This window comes from Tachysurus vachellii, chromosome 22 (assembly GCF_030014155.1).
Source record: "Tachysurus vachellii isolate PV-2020 chromosome 22, HZAU_Pvac_v1, whole genome shotgun sequence".
Taxonomy (NCBI): Eukaryota; Metazoa; Chordata; class Actinopteri; order Siluriformes; family Bagridae; genus Tachysurus; species Tachysurus vachellii.
The window spans coordinates 9187864-9206375 of NC_083481.1; the positions used below are offsets into that span (position 1 = coordinate 9187864).

An 18512-nucleotide genomic window follows, 5' to 3' on the forward strand; every position below is an offset into this window, starting at 1 on the left:
TCGATTCCCCTGTATGACACGGCATGTTATAGAGCTGGAGGAGTCTAACACCGCACCATCCTCTGGTCTGGTCGATGCCCTCTGCGATGAAGTCTGCAGGAAAATTGTCCTCAAAATCGCGGCTGTTCTCAAATGGGTAGTGCACTTGGGCGTAGGGCATACTGCCGCTCTCGAACCAGCAGTCGAAGACCTCCGAGACCCTCCTGAGCTGGCCTTTCCCACAGCGGGATGGGATAGTTAAACAGTCTATGCTGTGGAAACACACACACAAAGTTTAGAGCATCGCAGAAGAACAACTGATATTTGTGAAATTACAAAGCACTTATTTGAAACTTGAACACGAGATTTTTGACTTAATGACTGTATTCGTAACCTGATTATTAATAATAATCTTGCATAGAACGGTTCTGTTCTATTATGTTCTGCGTTCTGATTGGTTTAGAAAGGTTTGGAGCTTTCTATAGCTGCACTGACAGTAGTGAAAGCTGTGACTAAAATCAGGTTTGTATCAATGCGCTCGTTGTACTATAGCATTGTTTCTATAGCAACAGCTCCTACAGGGACTTGGATGGAAGATGTTCCATGCAAAGCGACTTTCTGTAAGGACAGCTTCTGCAAGATGACGTTTATTTAACATTTTTGGAGGAACAGGAGGCTTTAAGCTTTTGCAATTTCTCTGAAAAACAAACTTTTTTGTATTCATGGGAGATTAATAAGAGAGAAACTGGCTGTTTATAGCTGTGATTTAAATCATAACACAATCACTTGGCAGACGTTCCAGATTCAAGATTAATTGCAGCTATGAACTGATTTTAAAAAAGTATGATGCCAGTCTTTAATGAACAGGAAACTCTTAGCGTTAACAAATCGCTGGGGTATAAAGAAACACGCTAGCTCAGGATGTTGTAACACTGGTGTGAAAACAGTAACTCTGTTTCATGTCAGACCACGGCACAATCCACCACCCTGTCACTGATTATTTACTCATAGCAGCACGTCATTTTCCTCAAATCTTTTATATCTAGTGTCTGAATCTGGACCAAAAGAGATATGCAGCACAACTTTCCTTCATTTGTGACTAGTTTCATGATGGAGAGACTTTGGTGCTGTAACATAGAAATTTCCTCACTGTGGGACGAATAAAGGCATATCTTATCTTATCATGAGTTGATTGTGAATGACTCCATGTGCTCACAAAACACTTACACAAACCGTTAACTACAGACTACAAATGAATGAAATCTATGATGATGTTCTAACCCCAGAAATCAATATTCAATTCAATTTAATTCAAATTTATTTGTATAGCCCTTTGAACAATGAACATGTGGTGATGAAAAACTCAAAAGGGCCCGATTCCTCACGACGCAGAATTCTACAACAACCTTAACCTTAAAAATGATTGCTTTCCTGAGTTATAATAATATTTAGGAATGAGCAGGATCGTGTGACTTACGTTTCTCTGTGCAGATCTGCAACCTTCACTCCAGTCAGCTGCTCCAGTTCAGCAATGGAGCCCACACACACCACCTGAGCGGAGACACAAAAGCTCTTCATTTACAGTCACTCCAGATCTGACAGTAACACACATGTGGTAGGCTGTAAAAATATGCTTCCTAAAATATCTGGGTGATAAAGTGTATTTTTTGCATGGGTAACACCAATACGCTCGTTTTTCCACCGGCGCAGGATTCACACTTCCAATTCTGGAAACTGGGCTATTTTTTTTCTTGCCAAGAACACGAGCAGAAGCAAAGCAAAGCCTGGATTTGCTACTAAATCTGTAGATTCACAAAACTTCATAAATAAATAAATGAAGTTGGATCCATGACAGCCAGGATGTCAGGATGTTTTACCTCATATGAGGAGGAAATGACAGCTGTTGAAAGTAACTCTGAAAGCAGGACATGCTAGGACTCCACATAGGAAAGGAAGTTTATGCACTCTGAAAGTGTGTTAGCCCTCTTCTGAAGTGTTAAGGTTGGGCTATTGTCCCTGTTCAGGTAAAATGGCCCAGTTAGTGATAGAGAACGACAGAGCTCTACTTTCTGGCCTAGCGAACGCTCTGGGAGTCCGGAAGCACTCCAGAGATTGGCGCTTGGAAACAACTCATTACGCTATTTTCAGGAAGCAGGTCGTCGTCCTTATTTTCCGAAGACCCGAGTCAGCCTGCAAAGATGCCAACAACCCAGTTCTGACTTCACAAAAAGAGCCGGGAAGCTTAAAAGAACATTAGAATCATTAATAATCGTAAATGTTCAAAGGAGATTTAAACTTAATGCGGTGTGAGAGTCTTCTGTATGTGGCTCTCATATGGAGAAGGAGACAGAAAAAGAGACCCAGGATGATCTGAATATTAAGCATGAACAGCCTGTTACAGTGAAACCTTCAGGATCAAGGCTGAAAAGCTTCCTGACACAATCATTTTCAATGAAAAACTCTTTATACCTAACCAAATAATATCTAAAAGTCAAGTATGAGGAATCTCTATTAAAATAATTAAAAAATACAAATGAATATTTAAGCCCATAAAAAGCCTCAAACTCTGTTTAAGCTCCATAAAGAAATTTCACTTAAACCTGGTAAACAAAGATAATATAAATACATTTAGTTATGAGATAAAATACTGTATGAGGTGTTAACACATAATGGTGTGAAAACAAGAAGCATGCAATGAGTGAGAGAAGTCTACAGTAACTCAAACAGGTAATCTTCACATTTGAGACTACACTGTACACAGGCTCACCAGCAGGTCGCTGAGAATTGGAAAGAAGACAGAGGTTTTTCTAATACAGTAACAAATTGTTCTTTTTAAATGATTAGCATTATTAATTGCTTGTCACCGACCTCCTCATAGTCATCGCTGACCCACAGGGGAATTGGTGTCCCCCAGTAGCGGTTACGGGAGATGGCCCAGTCTCGAGCCTCTCTCAGCCAGTTCCCAAAACGCTTCTCTTTCACAAACTCAGGAACCCTTGAAGGGAAAGAGAAAATGAGAAGGGAAAAGGGAACATAAGGAAAGAAATAAAGAAAGAAAGAAAGAAAGACAGAAACACATCAGAATAATAGCGTTAAATTATTAACATGAAGAAAACAGCAGGGATTCATAACCCAACAGGAAGAAATGACTCTGAAGCTAAAACAAAATATTCTACATCATCATGCTAATACAAAATAATGTCCTCAGTCAAGTATGAAGACTCTGTTATAATAATATCAACACAATTTAATACTTCAGCTCATCAAAAGCCAAATGAAATGAAGTTTCACCCATGTGAGCACACCAGAGACAACTTCAACTGAACCACAGAACCTTTTAAACAGAGATCTAATATGAAAACATTTAGATAAAGAGAACAGATGACTGATAGACTTGTGTTCAGAGGACATGCTACTGATACTGGCTACAAGATCAAAAGCCACAACACACACTCTCACACACACACTCTCTCACACACACACACACACTCTCAAACCATCACCCACTAACACATTCACTCACTCACTCACTCACTCACTCACTCACGTGAACACACTTGTGCGCACACACCACCCGTATAAATCTCAACCGCTGAGCAACAAGCTCTTCTTTCTCATTTGTAAAAACGCATCTATTTAGGCGGGCAATAGATCACATTAATGCCCCCTCCGTCTCTCACTGTGCCCTACTGGACTACACGTAGAATGTTAAATAGTCTCCTGTATCCATCACAGCACAGCACAGCACAGCACACTTAACACCAATGGGAAAGAGGGCACTTTTAACCCAGACGATTGTGTGTGACCCGCGTAGCTGAAGATTCTTATCTGTTCATGCACTAACACTGAAGAATACAGAATCAGCACATGCTGAAGAACGGCAAGCCGAAATAAATCAGCAAGTTAAAAAAAAAAAAAATCAATTAATCAATATTAGGTCACATACTAAATAACTGCATGTTTGGGCACACACACAGTCGCAGGTAAGAATTTTAGATTTATGTTGTGGCGTTCTCATGCAGCACTCTGGTTAACTCTGGGCTCGGGCTCGGGCAGATCCCTTGCCCCCCTGCAGAGCCCAAAGTGAGCAGCATGTTCCTCAACACTGTGTTGCACACTCACTGGAGAAACTTTAATTACACTATTTGCCATGCTGAGTCACTCAGTATGCACAGTGTCAAAGTCTGCTAAATATACAGAATCTACCAGTTCCACAAGAAAACTTTAGTGACGTCCACATGTGCTGGCATACTGCTGACTAGGAGTGTAACACCATGCTATTATCTTTGTTTAGTGCTCCAGATATCTGCATTTAAACTGAAACCTGATATACAGTGTTATTTTTAGTTTTTAAATTATATATGAACCTTTGCCTTTCATCGTTGCAATGGAAAACATTTGAAGGAGAAACGGCAGCACTGTCATCATGGTGTGTGTATTCTGCCCAGTTCCTCAAACTCAGTTACCTCACTCAAGATCTGAACTGGTTTCAACTAAACATATAGTTGATTTTCCGACCTAAAATAGAAACACACCAGCAGCCTGATTTGATGCACGATGACCATGAATCCATCATGCGATGCCACAGGTTCTTGTTAATGAACCTGGTCTTTTGTTTCTTGGTTTGTTTAGGGAGCTTTCCATCTTGCTTGCGAGAGATAAAAGCCTCCCACTTGTGCGATGGTCCCAGGATCCTACTCCTGATTCACACTTCGAGTCTCTCTTCAGAAAAAATCATCAGTTCTTCCCAAAAACATTACATTCAGTTACATCCCAATCACTCAGTTTCAGCTACTGGTCAATGTCACTGCTGCTCCTGTGATAAACATGGCGGTCTCCTCAAGCTAAGCTGATATTATGACTGGTTTCACTGGCATGTGGTAACTCCATTATGGTTCCACAGTATTATTTATATGTTAACTGCGTCATTAAACTAAAGAATTAATCCTCAGCCACACACTCAAATATGTATTGTATGTTTGAATATATTTATATATACTGAGCGTAGAGGACCGAAGTGTTATTTCAGCTCCAGAGAGTGAAAATAAACTGGGCGGCACAAACCTGCAGCACGTTTTCATCATTATGATGCTCTACGCGTCCTCTTCCTCTATCTCTCTGTCCTTGCCAGTGATTAATTTCAGCGCGCCGGCCACATTAGTGCAAAATGGCCTGAATGCAGACTCATGGGAAATAAAGTACACTGGCCAGCACCTGAAGCCCAAATGTGAACTTCCAAATCTTACCTCCTTGAGGATGTTCAAATTAAGCTTAAATGATGTGTCCTTTTATGTCTGTACAATATTTTCAAGATGCATTATGCAGTAGTTTATGTAATCGACGTTCTGCTATTCAAAAAGCGCTTAAAAGTCTAGGGTTGGCTGGGATACAGGAAAAGTAGTGAAGAAACATAGAATAGAATATTACAGTACTACAATTATTAGAACTAGTACCAATGTAACAAACAGTCTAAATGAAAACAAACACAACAAAAATAATTCAACCTCCTCCTAGAGGTAAAGGCAAAAAAAAATAAAGGCACGCTTTACATCAGGGATCAACACAGCAACTCTGTACTTCGTAATGACAAATATTGTAACAGTATAATCATTTGCAGTCTTGGGAGTCTCACCAGTAGCATTTGCCATTGTTTTCCAGAAGTTTCCCCACCATGTGTTCGACTCTGACGAACCAGCTGGGCACTGCCTTGTAGATCAGCGGGGTGTCGGACCTGGCAGAAAAAAAAACATTTCCAAAAATACAGGAATTATACCTAACTGTGAGATTATCTGTATCGGGTTATTTAACGCACAGCATGGAAAGGATATTTTAGCTGTGACATGACAGATAATTTAGATTTAATGTGGGTGAAATATTCACACTGTGAGAGAAAATATACTAGTAAATAGCTGGGTGACGTGTTCACACTGGAAGGGGCGGAGCCAAAACAGGACGTTGAGGTTTGAATTTTTCTTATTGGATGACGAAAAGCGTGAAAAACGCAATTATGACAAAGACACGAATTTAGTGAGCTAAGATCAGGGCAGGTCTGTTGGGTTAGAAAAACAGAGGGATGTTTCAGTGGAGGCTCATGTGAGATACTGCAAACCATCAAAGCTATTAAAACTAAAATGGAAAAAAATACTGACTGCCTAGAATGTATGCAGAAAACTTTACGCAATAAAATAAATATTAATCAGATGAAATGATGTTCTTACTTTGGCAATTTTAAATCGTAACAATACATGACCGCATGTCTCAGACAAATATAAAAATTCCAAATAAATAAATATAAATTTTGCTCTGATATGGACTAATAGGTGTGACCACACCCTAAAATACAGGCTTGAGAACGGAAACTTCTGTAGAATTTAGATTAACCGACTAAGATCAGAATTACGTTCATCAAATCCAGCCGCTTTAATAAAAAGCTACAATCGCAACGTCTTTTCTCCTGAGCTGCAGTTTGTGCTCAACTTAAACAGCTAGTGGCAAATTAATGAGTCTGCAAAGTCTGATATCAGACACGTTAATCAATAGTGAAGAAGAGGTGATTAAGAGCATGAGGCAAGTTTAGGATGAGGCTTATTGTGAGTGCTGAGGCAGCCGTGGAGATATTGAGCAGGATATGCTAATGTTTAAACGTCCTGTTTTCCTCATCAATGCGTTTCTTTATGCAGCACGTGGCGCTGATTTAATGATGCTAAAACCAGCAAGGTCACACACAGGGAGACTTTTTTGCACAGACTTCTAGAAAACATTTGCAAGTGATGAAGTGGGGATGAACTGCCTGGCAGTTGAATGATGAAAGGAGTGTTTCTGTCGCTTCCATGCACTTTCTTTTGCCACATTTTGTGTATGACTGATGTGATAGTAATCCGTTGTGCTGACATGAACTTTGATACACGCACGTGTCATCAGGATCGTTCTCGCTATTGGGATTTCCTCCATTTACTTTGAAACAATTCACTTTCCTTTCTTGTTTCATTTAACAATTATCGAATTGACAAAGCAGCTTTAAAGGAGGATACAGTCAGAGCCAGAGGCAACAGCGGCAAATAAAAAATTCCATGAGGAAGAAACAATGAGTGGAACCAGATTCAAAAGGGGAACCCAGCCTAACAGCGTCAACTGTATACTATGAAGTTGAACAGTATTAGGGGTGTTGCCTTGATGTGACACACGAGCACCGTAGTCTTAATGATCACAGCAGCGGTTCTAAAGCACAAATCTGCAGAACTCGCTAAAGATGCTTGTGTATAAATCGTTTTTGGGAAGTACAATCATTAAGCTATGTTTACACAGGCGGTGAGTTTATCGCTGTGAGATGGCAGTCACTGTACTATGAAGTCGCCAGTAGGTGTTCCCACCACTTGTTGCCATAGTAACATGGGTGGCACAACTAGCATGTATTGACGACGAATCGGTTTTTCATACAAAGTTGCACCCTATTTGCGTAAAGTTAGGCTTAAAGTTAAACTTCACCTGAATACTGCAGACCTGCTCCTAAACTGTGCTGCCGTAATCATAAACATTGCCTTTTTGCTATTCCTAGGACTTTTTAATTACTATTTAAAATGTACTGAACATCCTTTCAACACACCCAGTACTGTGGTTTTAGACTATAGACTTAGGGAAGTGTGATGGTTTATAATCCCACAATCCGGGGTCACTCGGATACCATTTCATGTTTTTCCTTCATCTCTGGGAGATTTTCCTTGTTCAAAAAACATCTAAATCTCCATCTGGATTTCAATGAAACTGCTTTATGATGATGTCTATACAAATGTGTGCTCTTATTTTCAGCAGACTGATGGTGCAGAGCAATTATTCTTCCAGCCTAAGCTGTTATTTAGCCTGTGATGGTTGTCATGGTCACATTTTGTTTGCTTACTTTAGATTAGGCACACTGATTTTAACCAGATCATCATTTTAAGTGTGCTTGTATAAGGATTTTTCCATTGGTCACGGTAAAATTAGAGATAATACCTCTCTAGCTATCAAATTATTATAACATTTAAATTAGTTGCTGCTATAAATGTTTGGTTAGAAACGTGGATCTGTATACACTCTCTGAGCACTTTATTAGAAACACCTTTACACCTGTTAGTCCATTGTGTGGCAGATAAAAGCATGGGGTACTTTTCACATCAACCGTTAGAATGGGTTGATCTCAGTGATTGCGACCGTGGCATTTTTGCTCATGCCGGGCAGCCTGACTTGAGTATTTCTATAACCGCTGATGTCATGAGATTTTCACACACACAAAGAAATGCGATAATAAAAAACAACAAGTGAGCGATGTTTCTGGTGATAGAAACATCACTGTTGATGAGAGAGGACAAAAGAATGAGTGAGTAAGTGAAATAATCACTCTTTATAACCCTGGTGAGCAGAAAAGCATTTCAGAGGAGACACAAAGCATCAAAAACCTTGAGGTGACCAAGACCACATTGCCTTTCATTCCTGTAAGCCAACAATGGACACAGACTCACCCAAGACTAGAAAAAAATAGGAGTGTTTCTTTGCCTATTCTGTCCAGTTTGGGTGAGTGCGTCCATTGTAGCCTCAGTTGCTCTGATGAGGTTGTAAAGTGTGCTTATATGAGTGACTATATCCTTCCTGTTATTTTAAACCAGTCTGGCCATTCTCCTGTGACTGCTCTCATCCACAAAGTGTTTCCAGCAACAGAACACTCACTCACTTCATGCCTTTCGTTTGTGCATTATTCTGTAAAAACTCTAGAAACTGTTGTGTGAACAAATCCTGCAGTTTCTGAAATACTCAAACCAGCGTGCCTGGTCGGCCCCATTTTCTATATTGTCTGTTTGCACACCTGTCGGTAAGTTAATTTACTTTTTATTCCTTAGTTCTCTGTTGTCTCGTGTAGCCCTGTGTCTTTATGTAGCACCAGGTTCCTGGAGGAATGTTGCTTCATTTCACCCTGAACTACATCAGCTACAGTATATATGGATGAAATGCCAATAAAGGTTTTTTTGACTTGACTTGACAGAGATCACACTTTTTCTCCATTCTGTTTAAGGTTTGCAGTATGTGTAGCTCTTCCTCTGTATCTTCATGACTGTAAACACTGTGCAGATAACTGCATGAATAGTTCTGCGTGTAGATGTATAGGTGACACTAATAAAGTGTAGATGATTTTCCCCACACTCACCTCCAGCAGAAAGGGTAGTTGTGTTTAAAAGTGCTTGCGTTGACCAGTCGTCCCTTCTCTTTCAACCACTTGATGATGTTTTTGTCTGCATCCTGAAAGGGGAAAAGAAGAAACGTTTAATCGTTCGTGATCAATGCAGAAAACAAAAAAAAAAAAGCTTCGGAGTTGAAGACTATATACAACAGGACTCAGCTGTGCTGTGCTGAGTTTCTGAATAATTAAACACAGGGACAAATCACTGCAGACCTTTATAGCATGACAGCCTGAAGGATTATTTCCATCCTTACAAATAGCTTTTTACCTGAACAGATTCAGTTGGGGGGAAAAAAGGCATCGACTGAGGTATACCTTGCAAATTACAATATCTTATTGTTTCTCACAAAAAAACAGAAATTTCTATTCTATCACTACTTTCTGATATTTCTGAATAAATGCCGTCTTCTAAGTCACATGTAACGCATGCAGTGATCTAGAAACTGTCACGAGTTCTACACAGTCCATCTCTGGAAGCAGTATTTAATAGCCATGGCAGGATTTCATTTTAATTAAGCGCTCCATTGGATCTCACATTCCCTTCAGAGACAAATCAGGAGCCTGGCTGTACAAAATGATGCGTACAAAAACAAATCTTTGTTAAACTATTAATTACTGGTTTCATGTTCTGAAAGTGTGTGGTATGAGGTGTAGACACGCACAGCAGACACTGTCAAATGAAATAGGTCTGGATTTCTTTACACGTGTCAATCAAGCGCTCGTTATTTTTTTCTCGAGATTTCTGTGTAATAAATTTCATAGTTCAGCTTTCCAGTAGAAAATATTGAGCCATTTTAGACACTCCTGCAGGTTGCTGCAGCTGTCTATTTGTGTGTGTGTGTGTGTGTATGTGCGCGTGTGTGTGTGTGAATGCACATATCAGAGCAGAGTGACAGTAGCTGATGAAAATGTGTGCAGGCAACAGCCAACAATGAAGCACACTAGAAGCCATCTTAAAAATGTATATATACTGTATTCTATTCAACAAAATTATAGAACTAAAAATGTTTCTCTTGGCAAAAGTGACAAATACTGTATACAGAAAGATACAAGTTTACGAAGACACGCACCTTCACATACTGGCCAGAGAAGTGTGTGACCTCCGGGGTGAAGTAGCCTGACGAATCCACGGGGCAGATGGGTGCAGAGTCTCTCTGGATGATATTATACTCCATACACACACGGTAATCATCCTATATGAAGAGAGGCGAGTGTTGATATTTATACGTGAGTAAGTAGTGTTTTTTCACGCTGAACACGGTAGTAAATAAAATCATTTCCCACACAAAGTGATTCACGATGCGCCTTTGCCATATGTTCCAAACCCACAAAGCAAGTTTCTCCATTGTTCTGGACTTCTAAATGCAGACTGCTACAGTATGTGGGCAGCCATTTTCCCTCCAGATTAGAACGTTAGTGCGGTCTGATCTCTAATCTGCTGGTTCCTACATTAGCTTCCTGCACTGGAGCGGAGTGTTAGGCTGGAAATGTTCAGCAAGCCAAAATGAGTCAGTTTTCAGTGTCTAGTTGGGAAGAGTTCAATAACATTTAAACGATCTTATTCAGAGTGATGTTTCACAAGTACCAAGCCTCATTGTTATAATGTTGTTAGCATTTCAGCCTGACCTGTGATTCCAGTCGCTCGACCAGTCGGCTGCTTAAAGGACAATTTATATCACTTTAATCGCATGTCTCGGCTCATACTAATTTTCAGGATGGTCAAGCATGTTGTGATTTTTTTTCCTTCTAATGAGCTCTCATGAGATTTTAAGCTGTAACCTCCAGCTAATTCGCATCATTAACATGATTAGTTCCAGAGGAGTTAGCGAGTATTATATTCATTTATAAGTTGGTCTTACTCAGCTGTCCAAGTGATCAAATGCCATTCAAACGATGTAACTTGTTATACAGGTGCATGTGTGTTTAACATGGTGAAGTGGTAAAGTTGGATGTTCATTCAGAAATAGAATTGATAAGGAAATTCGGCTGTTTTAAGGGCTTCCTCAATCGCTAAATCCTTCCAGTGCACAATGTAAATCCCTCTCTGCAGTAACATATCGAAACAAGCTGCACACAGCACATCATAGACATTCAAACTGGCTAATTGTGCCTTAGAGACACAAACTTACAGCTCCAAAGTAGGGCGCCTGATGAACCACTCCTGTACCCTCCTCCTCACGGACGTAGTTATCCAGCACGACGGAAAAGGCTCCATTCTCTTTACACTGGAGGGAGGAAGAAAAAAAGAGAGAGAACAAAGAAGATGCCGTGCATAAAGTGGTTAACTTTAATATATGTGCAACATCTGGAAGGAACAGAGGTAGGGGTAGACTATACATGCCAACTGTTAGCTGCCATTTACTGCCGCTAACTTAAAATAAACACGGTCAAGAATTAACTTGGCATCATTCATACACTCAGCTGTTAGCAAGAACATCTTGGTCAAACAGAGGAGGAAAAAGGACCCCCATGCAACAGTTAGAGAAGAGCTTGGGAAAAATCAATTGCAAAATAGTGAGCAAAGGAACCAGGAAAAGAGCGGAGAAAAAAGGAAAGCAAAAGAGCATGGACAAGAGTGAGGCAAAAGAGTGAGGCAAAAGAGCAAAGAAAAGCATGTGGCAAAAAAGCAAGGCAAAAGAGCATGGACAAGAGTGAGGCAAAAGAGTGAGGCAAAAGAGCAAAGAAAAGCATGTGGCAAAAAAGCAAGGCAAAAGAGCATGGACAAGAGTGAGGCAAAAGAGTGAGGCAAAAGAGTAAAGAAAAGCATGTGGCAAAAAAGCAAGGCAAAAGAGCATGGACAAGAGTGAGGCAAAAGAGTGAGGCAAAAGAGCAAAGAAAAGCATGTGGCAAAAAAGCAAGGCAAAAGAGCATGGACAAGAGTGAGGCAAAAGAGTGAGGCAAAAGAGCAAAGAAAAGCATGTGGCAAAAAAGCAAGGCAAAAGAGTGTGGAAATGTGCAAGGCAAAGCGAGAGGCAAAGGTGCGGATCAAAGCATGGGGCAAAGGAGCGAGGAAAAGCGTGGTGCAAAAGAACGAGGAAAAGCATGGGGCAAAAGAACGAGGAAAAGCATGGGGCAAAAGAGCGAGGAAAAGCATGGGGCAAAAGAGCGAGGAAAAGCATGGGGCAAAAGAACGAGGAAAAGCATGGGGCAAAAGAGCGAGGAAAAGCATGGGGAGGAAAAGAGGGAGACAAAAGTATGAGACTAAAGACCGGCGTGGCTCCGGAGTGGCACAACAGAAAAGCATTTGCACTTTAAGAGATTGCGAATTTGAATCCTGAGGATGCCACAGACATCCATGCCAAGAGCCAAGGGACCACAAGTCCACCCACTTGGTTTCTACTGACTGAATTGTAAATTTTCCTGACTTCTTAAGGCAAAGTCACCCTGGAAAAAATGGTGTTCAAAATCAATGCAACTGCGAGACATCTTTCACATCTGTCAATTATCTTTTAGATTAAAATACAGTCAATTATCTTTCCTCCCTAGTCAATTTCTTTGTCTGACTGCTGTCATGTCTTAATAAAAACGGCACAAAAAGTAGCTCTGAGGTGGCCCCCATGTTGCTATAGCAAAAGGTAAATGTTACAGCTAAAACGTAGTTGTTGGGACCTTCACTCAGAATGTTTGAGTGTGTGAAGCAGAGCTGGATACCAGCTGAAACCAGTGGGGCAGACCTGAAAAGTGCTTTGCTTTGAAAACACCCAGGAGAGCAGATTGTCCTAACCGCACATGACAGCCTGTATAAACTCACCGATAAACTCACCGATATCTTCGACTGGGCGACAGTCAGCTGCGGGATCATTTTCTGTAGACTGGAAAAATAGCTTGAAAATTACTTAAGCAACAGAATTGGCATAAGGCCAATGTGTCCTCACCACTGTGCCATCAGCGAGTGTCTGCGTTCAGCAGAGAGTTAAGGCACGAACCCAAATCTCCCTTTAAACACATCCAAAAAAAGATCTGTGCTCTGTGGCAGAGCAACTGGCATTGTGGGAAAGAGAACATTTGTGGGTTGTGTAGCACCATCAACAGCTCCTGAAAGCTTCATTCAATCACAAAGCCACAGTCTAAATCTTGCAGCTGAGCATGGCAGGTTAAATTCATCACCGCTGCACAGTAGCTCAGGGAGTCGAATACAGTCTACGTCCTTCAGTCAACGCACAGACTGAGCACTGCTTGTAATGTACAAGAAACACATTCAGCCAGGATGAAGAGGGTGAGAAGAGGCAAGCACCAGGTTCGTATATCTATACCTCAGACCGTGTTCACAAGCTGCTAAGCGAACAGCTCCGTATTGCATGCATGTAGTGTGAAATGTGACAGAGGCAATAACAAAGAAGGGACAGATGGCTGCATGACAGCAGTGTATATTGAAACACTGCCTCATACATCACAATACCAGTTTTGAAGTCAAAATCAGTTTTGAAGGTTTCAATATGCACAAAAAGGAATCCAAGTGATTCTCTCCAAGCCTGACAGTTACTCTGAAAGAAAATGTATTTTTCTTATATTTTCTTATTCTTTTTTTAAAAAAATAGATTTATTTGATTTAAACATGTAAATCGGTTCATTCTGATTAGCAGTCCAACAAATTAACACTACGCTAAAACCACCTCAGTAATAAGTGTACTAATGTAGTGTAATATTAACAAATAATCATGTTTATGTAATATAAAATTATGCAATAGTTCAGTTGTTAAGACGAGGGACTCTGCTCAGAAGGCTGTGAGTTCAAATCCTGAGATCACCAAGCTACAAGAACTTGGTGAGCAAGAACCCTCAACGGCTCAGCTGTATAAAATGAGAGAAATGTAAGAGGTTCTTGATAAGAGTGTGTGCTATATGTACACAGCCCTGACCAATATCTCACACCATTTTATACTTCACTCACCATATCCAGTGGTACTGTACTCTTTATTTATTTGGATGTAGAATACTAAACTACTAAGATGTAGATTACATACACATACAGAATGCCTTTAACTGTACGATTCTGCAGCAGTTCTCCAAACACTAACATTCTACTCAAGCTCACCTTGATGAAGTATTCAAAAAGAGGTTTGTATTGTTTTCCCTTCAGAGTCTTGCCAGGAAACCTGAAAAAGACCAACGAGAGATTTAATTGTGTGCAAGCCTGGAGCTCAATGACTGCACGATTATAACGTAGACTTTACTACAGAACAATGGAATAAATTGCAGCACCATAAATTTGGGGGGGGGTTACAGGACAAAATTAACAAAGCATAATGTGGCTCTTGTGTGATCAGCTACATTAAGGATATGGTATGCTTCCTATTTTGGATAAACTCTGCATTTAAAATTTGTTGTTCTATTTTATTCTACATATTGTTAGTCCAGGTATCTGAGATGCCACCTTCACTGCAGTAGCATGTTACTTGAGCTGGTATTTGCAATCCAAATCATCCCCATACCCCATAGCCAGCTATCCATATATGTAGTATATACACCGTTCCCAAAATGTCAGGAGTAAATCTTAGGTGGTTTCAGACTGGCCAATTTGTTCACCAGACCTTAACCCAATTGAGCAGCCTTACAGCTCTTGAGGGAACTCCCCACATCCGCCATCCCAAAAACCAAACGAATGAAAGAAGCTGCATATAATCTAGGAAAAGCATCACGAAAGAAGAATGTGTGGTGATGTCAGCAGGTCTCAAGTGCATACATTTAATGCTATTAACAAGAAATGCATGTCAACGGCATGTTCCAATAATTATGACTACTGGAAAATATTTGGTTGGTTTGAAGGAATGCTGCCGTATTTATGAAGTTGTTTAACAAAAATAAGGAAATGAAAGCTGAAATTCTGATATATATATAGTCTCTTTGATCTAAAAAACAACAACAAATGACCAGTATATAGCTAAAAAAAATAATAATTAAATGTCTTTACCATTCTAATACTTTTGGAGGGTAGAATACATATCCAGTTAAACTAAGATTAATGTCCCACTCCTCAGAGCTAACACATTGTTAATTAAGACTCAAACACAATATAAAATCATACTTGAATTGAATAATTAGCATTAACTACACATTTTGCAACAGGAAAAATTGCAACTACAGTATTTCAAGCCTTATAGTACTTTTTAGAAATACATGAATCTGGAACAAAATGATTCTTTTAAACGGCTCTTTTAAGTGAGTCGGTTAGGTGAATCGATTCTAACGCACAAATGGATAAATTTTTTGGGAAAACTGCACCTTTTTTTTTTTAAACTTAGTGTTTGCGTTTTGTTCTTAATTTCTCACCAACAAAATGGATTAAACACAGCAACCCAATGCAACAGATAGTAGATGGAGCTTTGATTCAGTCCCTTTTGCTCCTGACGATGAACTGAACCAGTTGAATTTATGTTCTAGCTCAGTGAGCTGCTAATACACATTTTTTTTATTTCATATTTTTATCTAATAATTTATCAAATATTAAGAATGGTCAAATTTGAGACAGTGAGGTTAGCAGCCCATTTGTGTGTGACTTATCTTTTCCTATTAAAGGTCACGTGTTTTGCTAAGATATTTTTTGAGCAAGAGAAATTCAGAGCAAACAGGAGCAGGTTTTCATTAGTGCGAGGCGATCTGGTGTGAAAAAGCCTGCAGGGCTGATCCTACTGTACGTGCTACGAAAGCAAAATTTGGTCAGACGCCTGTCAAAGAGATAAGACACGATCTGAAAAGGACTTTGATTTGTCCCTAGTTCATTGCCAGAGGGGATTAAATCGAAGATAATTTCACTTTGGATTCATTTTAAGATGAAAGGCTGGCAAGCTAGAAAATTATACACCACAGAGAAATCATGCATAGATTTCAAACACCATTTTATCGGGATGCAGGCCTTCGTGTTTGCCATGCAGCTCTCGTTACAAAGAATGAAATACAAACAAATCCCACATACGCCAAAATCTATTACAGTGTGTTGTTCATAAATACCCAGGATCCTGCACTGGAGTATTTAGAATGAAAAATGCTTGCTTTTTTATGCTGCGGCTTTTTAAATACTTTGCGATGCAAAAACATTTTCGGGTACAGCATGTAGTCCTATAGTTGGCTTGGCTAAACGTCAATAGACTCAATCAGTAGGCTTTTCAGTCTCACCTGATTTAATGAATAAAAATATATAAAAGAGGCTATTTTTGCTGAATGCTATTTTGTCTAATGTTATTTTAGGAATTAAAGAAATTATTATTTCACAAAATACCGGGACAGTATGAAGTCTCTGCATTGTTTCTGGACACTCCAGATGTGTTTTAATGTAATTCACTGTATATATCATACCCTCCAGGTCCTTTGCAAACAATGCTGCTTGATGGTGCTGCAGACTTTTTAAAAATTTGTGATGCAACTTTTTTTTTTTTTTTTTTTGCAGAAATCTAATTGGTGAAACTGCAAGGCACAGGATTGATCTGAACAAGAAACACACAGTTTTGCCAATCTGCTCAAACGTCTAAATATTTTTCTACCATGTCACTGACCAGGATTTTCCTCATCTTTTCCTCCTCTTTACTGAGAATCAGCTGCCTCAAAAGTCTGTCATAAGTGGCTCATTATGCCGGCATCCCTGTTTTTCCCCCTGCAATGCATCAGCTTCAGTTTACACCTAAGGCTCCCAAACACCATCTTCCTGAGAAGTTTCCTAGATTTTACCTCAATAATTTACCTCAAAATTCCCATATAAATATGAACAGGTGAACTACATTATTCTGGACTATTTGTTTCTAGTCTTACTCTCTGAGAAATAGCATTTTTAACAACACTGTAAGAACATTGACAAAAGATTGTTATAGGTATGGTTTACATAAAATATGTTTCACTGCAAAACATGATTTGATTGCTTATACTAAACTAAATGTAAACAATTTCTTAATGATTAGATTGAACAACGAATGAGTTTGCTTAGTTGCGCTGTAAAACCTCACGAGGATCAGTGTTCAGTGTATGATGCTATTCAAGGTTTTGAAAAAAGATGCTCAAATCTAGGGTTAGGGTCTAAAATTAAATTGTGTGGAACTGATGTACATGTTCATATCAAGTCAATTCAACAAGCCTTTTTCCCCCAACCAGTGCTAACATCAGTATTGTGCCTTTATTGCCGTAAGACTTATTTGTGTCTCTAAGATTCGGACTCTTACTTTTCCAGGATGGTGTATTCACTCTCCGATTTAAACAGCGCCGAGAGCCTGGCCTCCATCATGATGTACACTTTATCAGTGGCATTGTCTAGAAGGAAAACAAGAAGAGAATAAATAGAAGGCAATGCAAGGTTAGTGAACAGTCAAAACAAACACAGGCTAAATAATCACAATGCTAAAAAAAAATAAAAAAGGAGAAAGACACTTCAGAAAATGCTACGGCAACTAATCACAGTATTAACTATCTAATTATAGTTTCCATCAATCAGTGTTCCTTCTGAGTAATAAAATGTGTTAATATGGTCATAATACTGCACATGAAGAAAGGTCATTGGAATTATTGTCGCAACCATCCAAAAGAACATAACAGTCCTGCTCTTTGGGTGGAAAGCAAGATCCTTCTCTATTTTGGAAATCAGATTAGTGCTACATGATTGCAAACGACTTATAAACAGAAACCAAAGTGTTGAATCCAGTCCAAAACAACAATCTGATACCCCCCCCTTCACAACCTTGGGGTAACCTTGGACAATCAACTGTCCTTTTCCACACATGTTGCTAATGTGACACACTAATGTCGGTTTCATCTCTACAACATCTGAAGGATTCGGCCATTTTTAACCACACAGGCTACTCAGGTGCTTGTTCAATCCCCTGTCCTTTCAAGACTGGACTACTACAACTCGCTGCTGGCAGGTCTACCTATGAACACAATTGGTCCTCTGCAAATGATCCAAAATGCAGCTGCATGACTTGCTTTCAACCTGCCTAAGTTCTCACACACCACCCCAACGCTTCCAGTAGCTTCAAAGCACTGATGCATGCCTACAAAGCCAAAAATGCACCAGTTCTTATCACAAAAAAGCTCTTATCACTCCTCACACTTCACCTCGCTCCCTCAGAGCTACTAGCACTGCTCGACTGGTCCCACCATCTCTCAGGGTAAGAGGTATACAGAGGTAAAAAGTATACAGCACGACTCTATTCTGTTCTGGCACAGAGGTGGTGGAATGAACTTCCCCATGATATCCGACTGAGGCTGAGTCACTGGCTGTCTTCAAACTACCTCTTCCTGAAACACTTAAACTAGCGCTTATTTTCCTTGTTTGTTTTCTGTGTATATTAATACAATAAAAAAAAGTTTTAGGCAAACAGGGAGTTCTTGAATGGACCAGCGT

General features: G+C 39.7%; 1 protein-coding gene across 1 annotated transcript in view; it reads right to left on the reverse strand.

Moving 5' to 3' along the window:
- iars1 (isoleucyl-tRNA synthetase 1) overlaps window positions 1–18512 on the reverse strand; it is a 66591-nt gene that overhangs the window by 35346 nt on the left and 12733 nt on the right. The window contains exons 8-16 of the mRNA XM_060857837.1: window positions 17335–17422; window positions 14223–14283; window positions 11317–11412; window positions 10258–10380; window positions 9155–9246; window positions 5612–5710; window positions 2848–2974; window positions 1457–1530; window positions 57–251 (exon numbers count right to left, since the gene is read on the reverse strand). Of these exons, the coding sequence (XP_060713820.1) occupies window positions 57–251; window positions 1457–1530; window positions 2848–2974; window positions 5612–5710; window positions 9155–9246; window positions 10258–10380; window positions 11317–11412; window positions 14223–14283; window positions 17335–17422 (955 nt within the window). The remainder of the gene's footprint in view (window positions 1–56; window positions 252–1456; window positions 1531–2847; window positions 2975–5611; window positions 5711–9154; window positions 9247–10257; window positions 10381–11316; window positions 11413–14222; window positions 14284–17334; window positions 17423–18512) is intronic.